This window comes from Epinephelus fuscoguttatus, linkage group LG23 (assembly GCF_011397635.1).
Source record: "Epinephelus fuscoguttatus linkage group LG23, E.fuscoguttatus.final_Chr_v1".
NCBI lineage: Eukaryota > Metazoa > Chordata > Actinopteri > Perciformes > Serranidae > Epinephelus > Epinephelus fuscoguttatus.
This window is the reverse complement of record NC_064774.1, coordinates 5354791-5371837: the sequence shown is the minus strand read 5'-3', so window position 1 is coordinate 5371837 and position 17047 is coordinate 5354791. Positions and strand designations below refer to the sequence as shown.

Below are 17047 nucleotides of genomic sequence, written 5' to 3'. Positions count from 1 at the left end.
TTTTCTTTGTTTTTTTTTTTACTTTTTTAAACTTTTAAACTTCATTTTGAAATTTTATCTTAAAAGTCAAAAGTTCAATTTTATTTGATTTATAAAATTGAATAAGTAAAATTATGTTAAATTAAATTAAATTAGATTAAAATATCTCAATAAATTAAACAATATAACTTGGACATTTGTATTTTTAGTGATCTTAATTACAATCATCTTCCATTTACAACTCTTTCTGTTTTTCTCTGATGAAACCAGAACTCTTTTCTCCTCCATCACACGGAAACTACCGAGTGTCACCGAGCTCAGGTGAGTCATTTCCGTCAGCTCCGGAGGTGAGTCAGCAGGGCGCGTCCCCGGAAGAGGCCGCGGTGACGGGCGCGCTCACAGTAAATGAGGAGGACGCGCGAGGTGAAGGAGGAGAAGGAGGAGGAGAAGTTTTGTGGAGACGATAAAGTGACCAGCTGTGACCCGGAGACGTGAAACTCTTCAGTCTAAAGAGGTGAGTTTGTTTTTATCCACAGAACGGACCGACCGTCGGTCAGTTTACACCTGTGTGAGGTCAGACAGAGACACCGTCACACAGGTGTGTGTGTGTGTGTGCTCAGTTCCTGTTCGTGTCGAGCTGCTCGTGACAAAATGAAGGACGAGACCTGAAACTAACGAGCGGTCATTGAAGCTGTGAAGTCAACTCTGAGTAGGCGTGTGTCGATTAATCGATTTATTAGATGGAAAATGGCGCAGAAACATTTACTGCAGCTTCTGAGTAAAAGTACAGGAGTAACAGTAACAGTACCACAGTGCAGAAGTAATCTGTTACATCATACAGTCCTGCTGTCAGGTAAAAGCACAGATCAGTAGTGTTAGAACTAAAGTTACTAAAAATAATGAAAGTAAAAAGTTATTATACAGAATAATAAATAATATTGTGTTATGATTATCACTGTGTTCATCACTCTGATATTACAGCTGGTGAAGATGGAGCTCATTTTAATGTCTTTATACACTTGTCTAATCTATACTGGTAAGTATTGATTGTTACCATATTTTAGGTTTAACTGAATTAGTAAACATGTCTGAACCTGCAGAAACTAAGTTTATCTAATACTTGTTGAGCACTTTAAAGATAAATAATTCACTAAAAACTCTAGTAAAAGTATGTGGTAACTGTAAATATAAATATAAATACGGATATAAAGAGCAACAAGAAAAATACGCTTTTTAAAATTTTTAAAAACACATTAGTGTCAAACATCGGAGCATAATACACTTTTTAAATGTTTTATGAATCAGTGTTAAACATGGGAGCATAAAGCAGATATTTATATATTCACATACTTTATATTACTTTATTCACTTGCACATGCAGGTGTATAAAATAAATTACAGTACGGATTTAACAGGTTAAAAACATTGTGCAGGAGAGGAGAGAGGCCAACAGCAGCTCACTGAAGGCCCTGACACTCCAAGCCGACGGTCGGCCGTCGGTGAGCGTCTGTCGCCCTAGTTTTTGCGGTGTGTCCCGCACCGTCAGCACTTTGGCGTCGGCGGCTTTTCAGGCGATTGAGCATGTTGAATCGGCGGCGGAGCTTGTCGGTGAGAGAGATCACTCTGATTGGCTGTTCAGGTTTTATTTCCTCGCCCCTGTAGCGAGTGAATCTGCCTGTAGTGAAACCGGGGCTAACCGGTGCTTCCTCCTCAGGCTCCACTTCACTCAGCTGCCCCACAGACCCGCTGCTTCTTCACACTTTAACCTGAATAACAAACTGGAGCTAGCTGGGAGCGGCTAGCGGAGCGTTAGCCGCAGCATGACCAGAGGGAAGCACAGCCAGTTAGCCTCCGCTAGTCTCTGAGCTAGCCCCGGCTCTCCGTTTGGATCCAACTGGAGCACCGAGCCCTGGTTTGTTATTCAGGTTAAAGTGGGAAGAAGCAGCGGGTTTATCGGGCAGCTGAGTGAAGTGGAGCCTGCGGAGGAAACACCGGGACCGTCTGGATGTAATAGTCCGTGGAGGTGCTGCGGTGCTCGGCTGCACAGATAGGAAACCCCTCGGCTGACAGGATGTACCACTCTCTCACTCCGCTCTCTCTCACGCAGGCGCAGAACGTACGTGCTACTTGGCCGTCGGATGTAGTCCGTGTAGTGTGTTCAAATGCAACTGACACAGGGCGACGTGAGGTGACGTAGACGACGCAACAGTTGGCTTTTATCGCCGCTAGTTCTTTGATGTCGGTTTGGTGTGTCAGCACCTTTATGCTCCTCCCATACTAATCAAATTAATCAAAGTCGTTCTTTGTTGGTCCATGAGGAGTTCTGTCCTTTTCTGTTTTTATTTAATGTTAAAGAAGTTTATTTTCAGTACTTTTGTTTTGTTAATTGCTGACACAATCAGTCGAGTCAATCAGCAGCTATTGATGACTGATTGATACTGGGATTATAGATTTATTATTTATCAGGCAAAAGGACCGAATGTTGGCCACTTCTCTTTTAAATCATTTTAGAAGTCAGAAGTTAGAATAAGAACAGCACATCATGTTTAGTGATCAACAACAAAACAACACAGATGACAGTTTTAGATTAAATATCTCTGAGTTTGGGGATGATGATGATGAAACAAGTCAAACTATCTGAAGACGTCAGCCTGAGCTCTGTGATACTGAATCTAAAATAAAGACTAAATGAATATTCGGAGGATGAAGACGGTTATTTTACTTTAACTCTCGGTCAGACAGAAGGAAGAGTCTGTTGGCTGCAGCTCTGTAACTCTCTGTCCCGTCTGTCCTGTGCTGGTGAATCAGCTCTGATTTGGGGGAAATGTGATCCACATGGTCTTAACCTCGTTACACTTAATGTCTCAGTTATTGTGTTTGGTGGTAAACAGGATGTGACATCAGAGGCAGGCAGAGGACGGTCGACAGAGAAATGCAGCTCTGACACTGTGACGAAGCTGCAGACATTAATTGATTAGTTGTCAGCTGCGACTCTGATAATCAATGGATCAGTGAGTCCAAGTTCTGACGTCAATAAAATGTCACCTGCTGCTGCTGTAATGAAAATAAAAAGATTTTCGGGCCTAAACGTCATGAGCTCTCAGAATCGGCCAACATGATTTTTGTTCTCTACAGAAGAGACTTGATGATCACTAAAATTAGGTGGGAAAAGTTGATGTATATCGATGTCGGTTATCGGCCAAGTAAGTTGTTATATATCAGCATGTCAGATATCAGCAAAAATCCAATATCATGCACCCCTAATGACGACTAATGGATTAATCGCCGCAGCTGCAAACTGAATCAGAGCAGAAAGATGTCCGTCTTTAAAATGCGTTTGCATTATGTGAGTGATGGAGTTTAATTATAACACAGATTGTTCTCATTCGTCAGAATCATCCTGCCCGAGTTTGAAGCTGCAGGTTGTTTCCGTGATGAACAGAAAGTGATTTTAAAATGTGTGTGTGTGTTTGTGCAGGAGGTTTAACACACACACATGTGGACAGTGTGTGAAATGTTGTTGGGAGGCAGCAGGCGGAGGAGGTATTTCACAGGAGGGAGAGACTCACACTGACTCACAGTTTAACTCTGTTTACACACTGAACGCATCATCGATGCCGTCAGGAAGGTTTTACTCCACCGTTTGAGTCTCAGTAAGAGACCAAGGGACGGTTTCACAAACACCTCAAGTTAAAGACTGAATATTCAGCCATTATCTACTCACCCATATGCCGAGGGAGGCTCAGGTGAAGTTTTAGAGTCCTCACATCACTTGCGGAGATCCAAGGGGAGAGGAGGTAGCAACACAACTCCACCTAATGGAGGCTGACGGCGCCCCAGATTCAAACGTCCAAAAACACATCATTGAAACCACAAAATATCTCCATACTGCTCGTCCGCAGTGATCCAAGTGTCCTGAAGCCCCGACATAAAAAGTTGTTTGGAAAAACCTCATTTGAACTCTGTTTTTAGCCTCATTGCTCCTGTCTCATCAGCGGTGACACAGATGGAAGTCTGCACCTGGTTTATCGTCCACAGAACGAGGCTGCACGCCCACATTTTCACAACAAAATAGAACAGGCTGCAGTGAGAGTCTCTCTCCATGGGATATTTCAAAATAGCAGCTTTGTGCATTTAGTCCTTCTCAGGCAAGCTCAGGGGTTTAGTGTTGCTGTAGCCCACAGGAAGTGAGGATTAGAATATATGACCTTCACATAATCCGCTCCAAATGAATCTATATTTTTAAAGTCATTACTAAAAGTGTGTGTCATATAAAAACTAAAGTGATGGTCAAAGTTGTCACAGTGAAATTTAAGGTGTGCTGATGGATTCACGTCATCAACTCATGCATTGAGTAACATTACAAGTTAACGTTCCACCTTAAAAGTTGCCGGCAGTCGGCCCAGTGAATGAAGTTATTTTTTTCTCTTTCATTTTATAGTTGTAGTTTACTGATGTATGAACAGAGGTTACATAAAACCAGAGTGAGCGTCCTCTACTGACCAATCAGACTGCAGGGTTTCTAGCTCCACCTTTTAGTACCAGATCTGTGTGCTAGGTACCCCAACAGAGGGGGGACCAAACATGGGGACGCTAAGGAACGGGTCTGTGACCTTGATTGTGACACAGCACAGTATATTCAGCTGCAGAGACACGTCCTCTGCTCTGGTCTGTTGCAGAGGAAAAAGAGCCAATCACCTGTTTTTAACAGGTTTACCTGAGTTTAGAAAATCTCCTCGTCACTGAACAGATATTCTGTCACTACCAAACTTTTTGTTGCCTCTGAATTCAGCTTTTTGTTTTTAAGGGTAAATTATTTATTTATTTTATTTTATATACTTTATTAATCCCTCTGAGGGGAAATTCAATTCAGATCAGTCACATATTGTCAGATCAGCTGATGGTGAGAACACATTCGGCTTCCTGTTTGATGACAGCGTCGATGCTGTCTGACTTGTTTCTGCTCAGAAGTCACGTGTGTGTCAGCCGCTGTCACATTAACAGGATGTGTGTGTGTGTGTGTGTGTGTGTGTTGGTGGGTGTGTCTGTTTTATAGGGAGTGCCTCCCTCAGGTTACTTACAGTCAAACAGTCAAGTTTTGTGTGTGTGTGTGTGTGTGTGTGTGTGTGTGTGTGTGTGTGTGTGTGTGAGAAGCAGGTCACTAACCTGCCTGAACTCGATCAGCTGCAGAGATAAAGGAAATTCCTGCACACAGCTGCAGCAGCAGACTTCAGCAGTCTGGGTCGCAGCCGTCGCTCAGTTCAGAACTTCATTGTGAATTTGTTAAATTTAGTGACAGATGAATACGATGAAAACAAAACTGCTGCTGCTGAAAATGCAGCAATTTACAGAACCAGGTTACAGAGTGACTGAGTCAGGTTGGATCAAGAAGAAAGAAAGAAGAAAAGTTAAAAAAAAAAAAAGTCAAAAACAAGAAAATAAAAAGTCAAAAACAAAAATATCAAAAACAAGAAAATAAAAAGTCAAAAACAAAAATGTCAAAAACAAGAAAACAAAAAGTCAAAAATAAAAAGTTAAAAATAAAAAAGTCAGAAACAAAAAGTCAAAAACAAAAGTCATAAACAAGAAAATTAAAAGTCAGAAACAAAGTCAAAAACAAGAAAACAAAAAGTCAAAAACAAGAAAATAAAATGTCAAAAATAAAAAGTCAAAAACAAGAAAATTAAAAGTCAACAACAAGAAAACAGTCTAAATATATTGTGACTTGTTTGCTGAGAAGTAAAAGTTTTATCTGTTGTTTTTTCAGGTTTGTGCTGAATCCCCGTGATCGACCAATCACCTCCCTTCTGTGTGACCTCACCAGTGTACCTCCTCATATTGATCAGGTCATTGATCTGCCAATCAGTGATCCTGGACTTATGATCACCGCCTGACCAACGAGACTCTGCTGCTGGAAAACTGATTCCTGTTATTGATCGCTGAGTCAGAGCAGTCGACACCTCATGAAGGAGTATTTATGAAATTCAAACCTCCAGAGACACTGAAGCTTTGGTCGTCTAGTTCAGCTCATTTTTATTGGTCAGCTGACTCATTACAAAGCCTGTAATTGGTTGGTGAATCAGAGAAACTCCTCCTTATTGGCCAGAGGATCCAGCCAACCGACTGATGGCAGCGTCAGAACTGATCCAGGGCGATGACGACATCTGCCCCCATGTGGAAGTTAACGTGACCACAACGGATCCTAACACACCTCCGAGGGTTGCCAACGGTAACCCGCCACGCCACGCCTCCTTAGCACCAAACGCCACCGACGCCCACGACGGCAAGAAGAAGCAGGAGTGCAGCAAACTGAGCAGCCTGTTGAAACAGAACCAGCTGATCCACTCCCTGAGCAGCGGACTGAGGCGACACTGCGACTATGTCAAGATCACCGTGCCCGAGGAGCGTGCCAACCGCCTCCCCAAGGAGTGGTGGAAGACAGGTGTGGCGTTCCTCTACGCCCTGTTCAACCTCGTCTTCACCACCGTCGTCATCACCATTGTCCACGAGCGGGTGCCGGACAAGTCGGTGAGCCCGCCGCTGCCCGACAAGTTCTTCGACTACGTGGACCGAGTTCCCTGGGCCTTCACCGTCACCGAGGTCAACGGACTGATCCTGGTCGGACTCTGGCTCGTCCAGTGGATCTTCCTCAAACACAAGTACGATCTGCAGCTGCTGTGTTTGTAGTACCAGAAGAAGAACTCGCAGTACAGGGTGGTTTAGGGACGACAGAAAGCCGAGGTCTGTTTAGAAAGAGGTTTCAGGTCCAGGGGTTGGAATCATGAAGTGACGTTCGTGGGTTATTGTTGGGCTGCAACTACAATTAATCTATTATTGATTTTATTTCTATCAATCAGAAGTTATTGTGAAGTCTGTCGGAGGTCAGCAAACAGTAAAGGCCAAGACGATGCCTTTTAAAGAACTTTCTTTGTCCAACCAGCCCCCAAATATTATATTTAGTATCGTATCAAAAGAGAAATTTAGGGATTTAATGATAAGAAAAGCAAATCCTTAAAGGGAAACTCAGGTATTTTCCAACCTCGACAATGTTCCCATGTTTTTGTTGTTCTAAGGGCTCGTTTATACAATGAGTTCAACCGAAAGTGGTAAATTTAAGTTGTGTTCTGGCTGAGCGTTTACTCGACAGCAGCGTTTTGGGGCCTGAAAAAAAGCAGCGTTTTAAAACCGGTTCCAAACGGGTTGCAGTTTTTTTGGAAACAGCACCGTCTCCGTTGTCATGTAAACTTTCAATATGCAGTCCCTCTGAAAACTTTTCGCACATGCTCATTACGGTTCCAGTCACGAGGCATGTGCGAGAAAGTCGACCATCACAACAACTCCCGAGGTCTGTTTGTGCTGCTCAGCCTGTTGGATTTATCAACGCTTCTCCAGCAAAGTGTAGATCAACTGTAGCAACTGCTTGTGTTTCCATATGAAGCCAACATGTTCACTGCATCTCATTTATTACAAACGTTAGTTGCTTTACAGATTCAGAATATTTACAGAAAGCATAATCAAAATTAACAAATGTTACTGTAGATGAATCTGTCCTGCAGTTTATGAAGTCGTTAAAATGAGCTCCACCTGCTGCAGCATGAAACTGATGAACACATTAATGCACCAATGACTAAAATTCTAACTGAAGTAAGTGCTGTGTCTGTGCAGAGCCATCGTGGGCCGCCGCTGTTTCTTCCTCATCGGGACGCTCTACATGTATCGCTGCGTCACCATGTACATCACCACCCTGCCAGTGCCTGGAAAACACATGGTCTGCGCTCCGAAGGTACGATACACACTGTGTCCTCACAGTCACTGCACGTTTACCTGTTGTATTACATCACCAGTAAATGTGTGGTCGTCTCTGTGCAGCTGTACAACGACTCCACGGGGAAAATCTGGAGGATTTTGAGGCTGATCTCAGGAGGAGGTAACACACAATGTTTTATAGCATTAAAGCAGCAGCTCTCTGATTGGCTGTCAGGATCAGTGAGGACACTGCGGCTAAACACATCTATGTCCGAAAAATAAAAATGTACATATGGTGTGTGTGAAATTATATTTTAGACTCAGTGTATTTAAATTTGACGAGAAAAAAAAGACTTAGTATTTCTTCACGCAGCATTTAAAAACAAAATATAGACCTTAATGTTGGAAATATAATGTTCTATTATTTGTTGTCTGTAAATAAAAATATTCATTAATAGCCAGAAACACAGTGTGTGAAGTTTGGCTGCTAAGCGAATGGATAAAGTGAGATCAAGTGACACCTAGCTTTTGAGATAGCTGTGGCTAACCTGAAGCTAACGCTAAAGTTCAGTTTAGTGTTAATAAATTAAAAATAATCCACTCTGATGACAGTTTGTTTCTCTTATTCAATCAACTCATGATGGGGGAAAGGAAAAAAAACAGCTAAACATCTGCTAAATGTAGCTAGCTTAGCATAAAAGTACATAGCCTAGCAAAAGCTAACAGATCTCAGTAGCTGCTACTTTGTTTTTTGACTCCATTGACATTAATGTTATTTGATGGTTAAGCCTCCTTTTAAATCACAAACTTAAATGTATCTGAATGGATTATATTTGATGATCAGATTATATTTTTGTCACTGCGACAGATAGAAACCTCATGTAGGCACATCATATCTTTTAAGCACTTGTTTTTTTGTTTATTAGCATTTTTTTGTATTTTGTATCTGTTTTAAAAACCTTTTGAACCCCGGAAACTGCGGACAGGTTTGAACAGCATGTTGTTAAAAAAAAAAGCCACTTCTCACAACTAGCAACTATAAAAACAGAAATTATTGTTGGATAACCACATGTCAACAGTCCTTGAACGCATCATGTGTCGTGAGTGCTTCTGTCAGGAAACAACTAAATCTACAGCCCCTTTCACACTGCCAGATCTTCAGTGAATGTTGGGCCGTTTTGCCGGCAAGCTGCGAGCGTTTAGACACACAGAGCTGGATTGGTGAGTTGATCCAAGGTGCCCAATTTTCCTCCTCGTAGGGTAGACATATTGGTGGAACCCTTTTAGTTTAAACAGACCGAGGCGGCCTTCTGCAACAGGAGGAGCTGTTGATGACTTGTGGGAGGGGCTGTTGATGACTTGTGGGAGGAGCTGTTGATGACTTGTGGGAGGAGCTGTTGATGACTTGTGGGAGGAGCTGTTGATGACTTGTGGGAGGAGCTGTTGATGACTTGTGGGAGGAGCTGTTGATGATGCCACATGTGTGAGCCACTGGCGGTGGATAAACAGGAAACAGCTGATAGCAGGAATTAGCGAGCAGCTAGTAGCAAGAGGGAAACACAAACCTGACAGACACTGTAAAGATGAGCAACTGGGGAGACAAGGAATTGCGCGCCCTCCTTGTCCTCGCAAACGAAGAGGCCATTAACCGTCAGATGACGGGGACGGTGAAGGACGGGCCTACTTACGAGAGAATCACCGAAGGACTGACCAGCCGCGGCTTCCCTCCCACGTCACTGTTTACGTCACACGCTGAGCTACACGTTTTGTTACTTGCTCACGCCCCCCATTGCCCCGAAAAAGGCGCATTCTGTATAAACAAAAGTAGGTAGGCGGCATTTTGCTGCCATTTTGTTTTTATACTGCCAATGCTGAAAAAACACTGATTGGGCTTTCCTGCAAATTTGCACAGTTCCTATCTAAAAAGGACTATTGTTTAAAGTAGAAATATTTCATTTCAAGATTTCAAGATAAAATGTTTTAAAATGAAGTCACACCACAGCGACCTCCTCTGCTAGTTAACTTTCTTAAAACTAAGACATGTTGGTGGGAAATACAGAAAAACGTTTGTTGTTTTTTTTTTTTGGTTTTAACTGAACGTCCAGCTCACTGTCTTTGTCTGTTTGTTTGTTTGTTTGTTTGTGGCACTCAGGTTTGTCTCTGACCGGATCTCACCTGATGTGTGGTGACTTCCTGTACAGCGGTCACACCGTCATGTGCACACTGTCCTACCTCTTCATCAAAGAGTGTGAGTACACACACTTCTCATCTCCGTCTGTTTCAGTTTGTCGCCCACTGCTGCTGATTTGTTTTTGATAACTGGAATTATTGGTTCAGTTACAGCGTTTGATTGATGAATACCACATTGATGATTAATTATTAAGACATTTCAAACTCACAAAACAGGAAAACAATTAAAAATATTTATTGTAAAGTTCAACTTCTCAGTTTTTTTTCTCTGAATCTGTTTTGACAATTGAAAATCTGACAAATAAAAAAAATTCTGAGATCCTGTCAATAATGTTAGAATAACACACACACACACATATATGCACACATATATATAGTGTGTGTAAATATATATCTTGTCATTTGTAATGTGACTTTTTCTCGTAAAATTTTATCTTCATTCTCGTCACATCTTTTTTTCAACTATACGCCACCTTTCACCAACAAGCATGCTGTACAACAGGTGTTAGACACAGAGGACACACAAAGCAAAATAAAATAGGATTTAAAAGAGATGGTAGAAATAAGCTTAAACACTACAGGGGCTACGTTAATGTGTGTGTTCTGTGTGTCCAGACTCCCCTCGGTGGATGTGGTGGTATCACTGGTTCTGCTGGTTGCTCAGCGCCTCAGGAGTCATCTGCATCCTCATCGCTCACGAGCACTACAGCATCGACGTGGTGATCGGATACTTCGCCACCACCAGGATCTTCTGGTGGTACCACACCATGGCCAACACACATGTAGGTGCACACACTCGCTCACACACACACACACACACACACACACACTCACACTCAGTATTTAACTTCTCTGTTTAAACTTACAGCAGTTTTATAAATGTGTGTTTCTGTTCAGGCGCTGCGTCAGGCTCCGAACAACTACCTGTCGAGGACGTGGTGGAACCCCGTCTTTAACTTCCTGGAGAAGAATGTTCAGACGACAGTTCCCATCGTGTTCGCGTGGCCGGTGGCGCTGCCGTCCTCCTGCAGACAGCGGTACAGGATGGTGGAGGGCGGCAGGGACGAGTGAGGACAGGTGGGGGAGGACGGAGGACAGAGGTCGGGGGAGGGAAGACAATCAACCTGAGCTGAAACAGTATCTATCCTGACTCCTGGATGAGAGGATGTTTAACATGGGTTTATTTATTAGAGGCAGTATTTCCTGCTCTCTCCTGCGTACGGAGGAAGACACTGACAGGAGGACATCACGTTTACATTGTCGTCAGCGCCTGGTATTTATTATCGGCAAGTTTAATCCCCAAATCTGTAACGATGCAGTTCATCCTCCTCCAGAAACTAAACCGACGAGTTCAGACACAGGTGTGTGAACATACAGAGGAGGTATGAAGACGTACTGTCGACTTAAAGTCACAAGACGTTTGACAATTAGTTTCGGATGCTTCTTACTCGCCGTCCTCCATCAGATCTTTGGAAACATCAGATTTCTCTGCTACTTGATTTTTCTGTTTGCTGGTGTTTCTTGAGTTGTTCGCAGCAGGTTACGAGGCAAGGCTTCGGCGTTTTCACTGACATGATGTCGATGTTTGCAGCGCGTTAAAGTGTTTGAGCGTTCCAGTAAAAACACTTTATGATACAGTTTTATTCTGGCTTTCATTGGACGTTTCCTCGCCGTGCTTCTTTGTGTCTGAAGCACATTATTTTTGATCCATTCACGACACTGTTTGATCTAATTTAAGGTTCTAGGTGCCATAAAAGTTTCCAAACGTGCCAGTATAACTAAACTACCAACCTAGAAGCTGTCTGGGAGTGTGTCTATGTGGACAAGCAGCTGTGACACCAGTGTTATCATTCACACACCTGCCTGTGTTAAGAAATATTTCCACTAGGAGGCAGATTAGAGCCGAATCATCCTGATTCACAGTAGAATATCTCCCAGGAGAACTTCCAGTTTTGCAGAAACAGAATAAAACATGGTGATAAAACTCTGGTTTACTTTTTTGACTGTTTCAGCGAGTCCTGCAGAATCACCTGAGAAGCTCAGCGTGCTAACATGAAGAAGTTTGGGCAGCAAAACAGCAGAAAATGAAGAGTTATCTCATTGTTTTCTCACCCAAAAATGTCTGATACTAATATGAAGACCAACCCTGAATTTCAGTGCCAGTACCAAAAAAGAAAAGATACTTTTACGTTTTTTATTTGACACAAGAAGCCAATTGTTGTGATGACATTCTGTAGTCTCATTGAGCCACTTGTTAGCAACCACAGACCTTATTTCAGACATGTAACCAAAAACACACCGACTTTGAGACGAGGGAACAGTGAGTGCTAACATGCTAACATGCTAACTCATTTCCGGGTTTTATGACTTATTTCTGTGGCAGTCAATTATTTATTTGTGGTTAATAAATTAGCTAAAATGTTTGACCAAAGCTAAACTGCTCATTAACTAATCTTTTTAAGACTAACATCAGTTCGGGCTAAATTATTTTGGAAGTGAATGCTTGCGTCACTGAATTGGTTGCAGTTAGCCACACTTTAGCGCATTATCATAAACAGTTGTTTTTACAGTAATGGAACTGAACTAAAAACATCCAAAATATCCACAAACCACAACTGTTAGATCTCCTAGCAAAAGAAAAATTAGACTACATGTTGAAATAGTGAAAATATTTCTGTCTGTCTGGTTCATAAGCTAGCTAGAGAGTGGGAACATTAGATTAATTGCTAGTGACTTAACATTTTTAAGGGTAACTTAATGAAAGGTAACTGTACCACCTCCCAACACAGATTTTTTTTATTTTTTATTTTCAGAGTGAGCTTAGTAGTTAGCCACTGTGTGCTTTGCTGGCTAGCTTCTACTAGCTAGCACTCATTAGAGTGAGAGGAAAACAGGAAATTAGTAGTTATATCTTCGTTTTCTTGTCTTCGGATTAGGTCTAGATACCGCAAAAAAAACAAAACAAAAAAAGATACTACTACAGAAACAATCTGGATTTCAATGCCAGTGCCAAAAAAAGAAGAATTTTTTTTAAAGGCTAATTTGGCTAAACTTTGCATTTTGCTAAAATGTTTGACCAAAGCTAAACTAATCGCTACTTAACCTTCTAAAGACTAACGTTAGTTGGGTCTTCGATGTTTTGGAAGTGAAGGTTTGTGTCATTGAATCGGCTTCAGTTAGCAACGCTTTTGTTGCATTACAACCAAAAAAACTTTTTAAGATATGACATTCCGTAAAAGTTAAATGTACGATCTCGTAACAAAGAAAAATGAGACCGCATGTGTAAATATTAACTTTCTGACTGTTCGGCTTGTAAGCTAGCCAAAGGTTTAGGACACAAGCTAAATTGCTAACAACTTATCAGAGCAAACTCTAGCCTTGAGAGTGATCACTGACTAAACTGGGTGCAGATAGCCACATGCTAACCACGAAAAAAAAGTTTGCATCCATGAAAGGTAAATGTCCCGACAAAATGTTTTATAGGTATTGATATTAAAAATTCTAAGAGCGCAGTTTGTGAGATATGCTGCCTTCAGATGGGGTCGTGTTTACAGTGTTAACGAGTCCGCTCCTCACTGCGGTACTGACGACCTCCTTAGCGGAAGTTTTCTTAAAGCTCCAAGTTTGCTGACATTTTCAGACGGTGGAGGCCACAGAAGTTCAATTTTTCGGAGGATATTAAGTTAACGTTTTGTGAGTTTAGTTGTATAGAGTTCTTTGTAATTTTATAACTTGTCTGAGGACACGCTGGTATTTCTAGTGGCCTCATCGTTTGCCTCCGTCATTACGACTTTACGTTTGCTGCATTACGTTACCCGCTCGCTAAATTGTTAGCCTTGGTGGCATCCATGCTGCTGATGCCCAGCTGCAGTATTCTCAAGTTATTTGTGTATATGACTTCCCACTTCGCTCGTAACCACGAACTCATGAGTTCCACATAAAGGCAACATTAGCCAGACGGTTGCTAGCTAACGTCTAGTAGCTCAAGTTAACATTGAAAACGCTAACTCCAGTTGGGTCCTCATCAGTGTGAGGTCATGGTTATATTTAATGAGTATTGTAAATTTCTTTCTGTGCTCAGTTATTGATGTTTTCAAGTCAAAATATGCGACACATTTTTTTAACCGTGGTCTTAATTTTACGTCTTTCTTTATTTTATTTTTGTGTGTGAAATGAATCTGTGAAACATCTTCCACCAAAACTCCCTGAAACTGCTGCTGAATTAAAGTCGGATTAATGAAGATCAATGTTCCATAAAGTTCCATAAAAGTTACTGATGAGTGTTTCCTGATGTTCCATGTTTATTAAAAGTTCATTAAAAAGTTGACTTGAAGAAAATGTCACAATCAGACGGTTGCTTTGATAATAAAAGATTTCTTTTCAGTCATGATGTCGTGTCGGAAGTCTCTTCTTTTTTAGGCAACAAACACAAAGTCTCTCACGTCACATACACGTCCTGTTAAAAATGAATCAAACCCTTAAAGAACAATAATTTAATACAGAATTAATTTATTCAACACGAAACGTAAGGGTTGTTTTTTTTCAGCTTACTACTAACAACTATGTACAAACAGACAAACTACACACTGGCCCGACACAGCACCGACATACAATATGAACAAAACCAAAAAAAAGTTGCCAGTGTTGCTCGTAATTACTCATAATTTCAGAGCAACCCAAATAAGCAACGACACAGTCTGGATCAACTTGTTTAGCAGCATCTTCACTAAATTTCACATCACATGACAGCAGTAAGTCACATGTTGTGTCTTTAGGGTTCTCATCCAGCGCTCAGAGTCCAGCTGCAGGAAAAAGAGAAACGTTTTATTCTCGGCTCAGACGACACAGCTGCACTTTGATCAGCAGTGATGATGAGGTACTTGTATTTAATGTAACTTGAGTATTTTCCTTTTCTGCTACTTGTACTCAGTGGCAGAGGCAGTACTGATTGTTACAGTGAAGTGGTGGTTGTAGAAGACAAAGTGGTTGCACTTGTTACAGTATTGGTAGTTGTCAGTGACAGTAGCAGTGGTAGTATTCCCGTGTTTGTCTTTGGCTGAGCAGAGCGTGCATCACAGAGTTTACAGACAAAAACAGGTTTATTTTCTTGACCTTTAACCTGACCTGAGGCAGCTTCCTGTTGGCTGCTGGCTCCTCTTCCTCTTTCTTTTACCCTGGAGAGAAGAAGAAGAAGAGACTGAAGCTTTCTGAAGCACACACACAGTATACGTGATGGGTATACAGTACACTGCGTACGTAGTTGTCTCTGGCGGACCATCCAGGGTAAAGCTGCATGTGGAGCAGTCTCTCCTTCTGGGCCAGCTCGTAATATTTGGACTGTTCAGAGCGAGACAGAGCGTTCCACTGAAACACACAGGCTGGAGATTAGTTACGCTCTCATGCAGTTTCTCCTTCTGTCCTTCACAAACACCCATCATCAATATTTTACTTTTTTAATTTAAAAAGGAACGGTCAGAATTAAATCAGAGAAGCTCAGACATTAAAACTTCTAGTCCTGAAGTAGTCGTAGCAGAAGCTGAGATATTAGCTGGGCGGAGCTCACCCTGCGTCCCAGGATGCGGTTGATGGCGGCGCTTTCTCTCTCTCGTCCCTCCTGCAGAACTTTGTGTCTCGTCTCCTTCATGTAGAGCATGAAGGCGTTCAGAGGCTTCTTCACCACCTGTCTGCTGCTGAGGACCAGAGACACGCAGAGGTATCGAGTCAGATACTGCAGCGCTGCCGCTGAGGACCAGAGACACGCAGAGGTACCGAGTCAAATACTGCAGCGCTGCCGCTGAGGACCAGAGACACGCAGAGGTACCGAGTCAGATACAGTTTGCGGTGTCAGGACTGACTCTCCCTGCACAGTGTCAGACGTACATTTAATATTATTAGATATTTCTGAAACACTCAGATTTACCTGAAAACTCAACACAACCTCACCTGGTGACACCGTTGCCATGGTAACAGGGATATGTCCTGGAGCGGGCGTCGGCCTGTGGGGCAGCAGATGTGCTGATTGGCTGGCTGTACGGGGAGGAAGGAGGGAAGTGTCTGTCGCTGTAGAGGAGGAGAGGGACGAGAGGATGGACGGACGACTGCAGACAGACGACGAGGACAGAGACAGTCCAACAGGACACATTTAATGACATGAGAGAATAAACACATTGTTGTAACATGTCTTCATAGTATTAGGAACAGACGCAGTGACTGATGGGAGTTGTAGTAAAAATACTTGATGTGAACAGGAAGTGACAGCAACTCGTAGCATCTGTTTGTGCTCTCAGCTTCTTTCACTCCTACAGTGATGGATGGTGAACACACTGACAAGAGGGCAAAATTACACACACACACACTCACACACACACACACACACACACACACATAGCATGCAGGTCGTGCTCCCCTCAGACTCTCTGGGTTTTAACACTGATTGTGTCAGAAGGGGAACGTATTGGCTTGAAGGGATCATTTGACCAAACACACACACACACACACATCAACTCACAGCAGCAGCAGTCTGAGTGTGTGACGTGATGTTTCGCCCCCCGCTGGTCAGATTCAGGTACTGCTGTGGAGGTGGACACCAGTCAGACACCTGAAGTTTACCTGAAACCCGACCAAGAGATATGTAACTATGTGTGTGTGTGTGTGTGTGTGTGTGTGTGTGTGTGTGTGTCAGAAGTTAAGGATGTGTATTCAGTTGTGTTACCCACCACATGTTGGACCTGCAGCGTTCTGATTCAGTCCGATCTCCTGAAACCAGATCAATAATTCGACTTAATTTCTGTCACTGTCGCAGAAGATCAATCAGTCATTAATGAATTTAACATTACTAAATAATAAATCAATGACTGAATTAATTAACGGAGTTCTGGTGCAGAGGACAGGAAGTCGCACTTCTGACATTAATAACCATATAGTTTCTTTTCTTTTTTTTTTTTTAAGTATATCTCACACCCAAACTGCTGCAGCTTGAACTGACGAGCTTTACAGAGTAAAATAAAATAAAATAAGACAAATTAAAATCAGCTCTAAAGGAGAGAATTGAAAAAAGTAACAAAATTAAAAAAAAAACAAATACTCATATATATTACATAGTAATGATATATACTAATGATATATATTAATT

The 17047-nt window shown here is 42.1% G+C and overlaps 1 protein-coding gene across 1 annotated transcript; it reads left to right on the top strand.

The window, feature by feature from the left end:
- The first annotated feature begins 349 nt into the window (after positions 1-349).
- Positions 350-14306, top strand: LOC125883766 (phosphatidylcholine:ceramide cholinephosphotransferase 2-like). Its single transcript, XM_049568312.1, has 7 exons — positions 350-493; positions 5747-6638; positions 7645-7762; positions 7849-7906; positions 9878-9973; positions 10531-10697; positions 10813-14306. The coding sequence occupies exons 2-7, from the start codon at positions 6106-6108 to the stop codon at positions 10984-10986; spliced, it is 1146 nt and encodes a 381-aa protein (XP_049424269.1). The 5' UTR covers positions 350-493; positions 5747-6105; the 3' UTR covers positions 10987-14306.
- The last annotated feature ends 2741 nt before the right edge of the window (positions 14307-17047 follow it).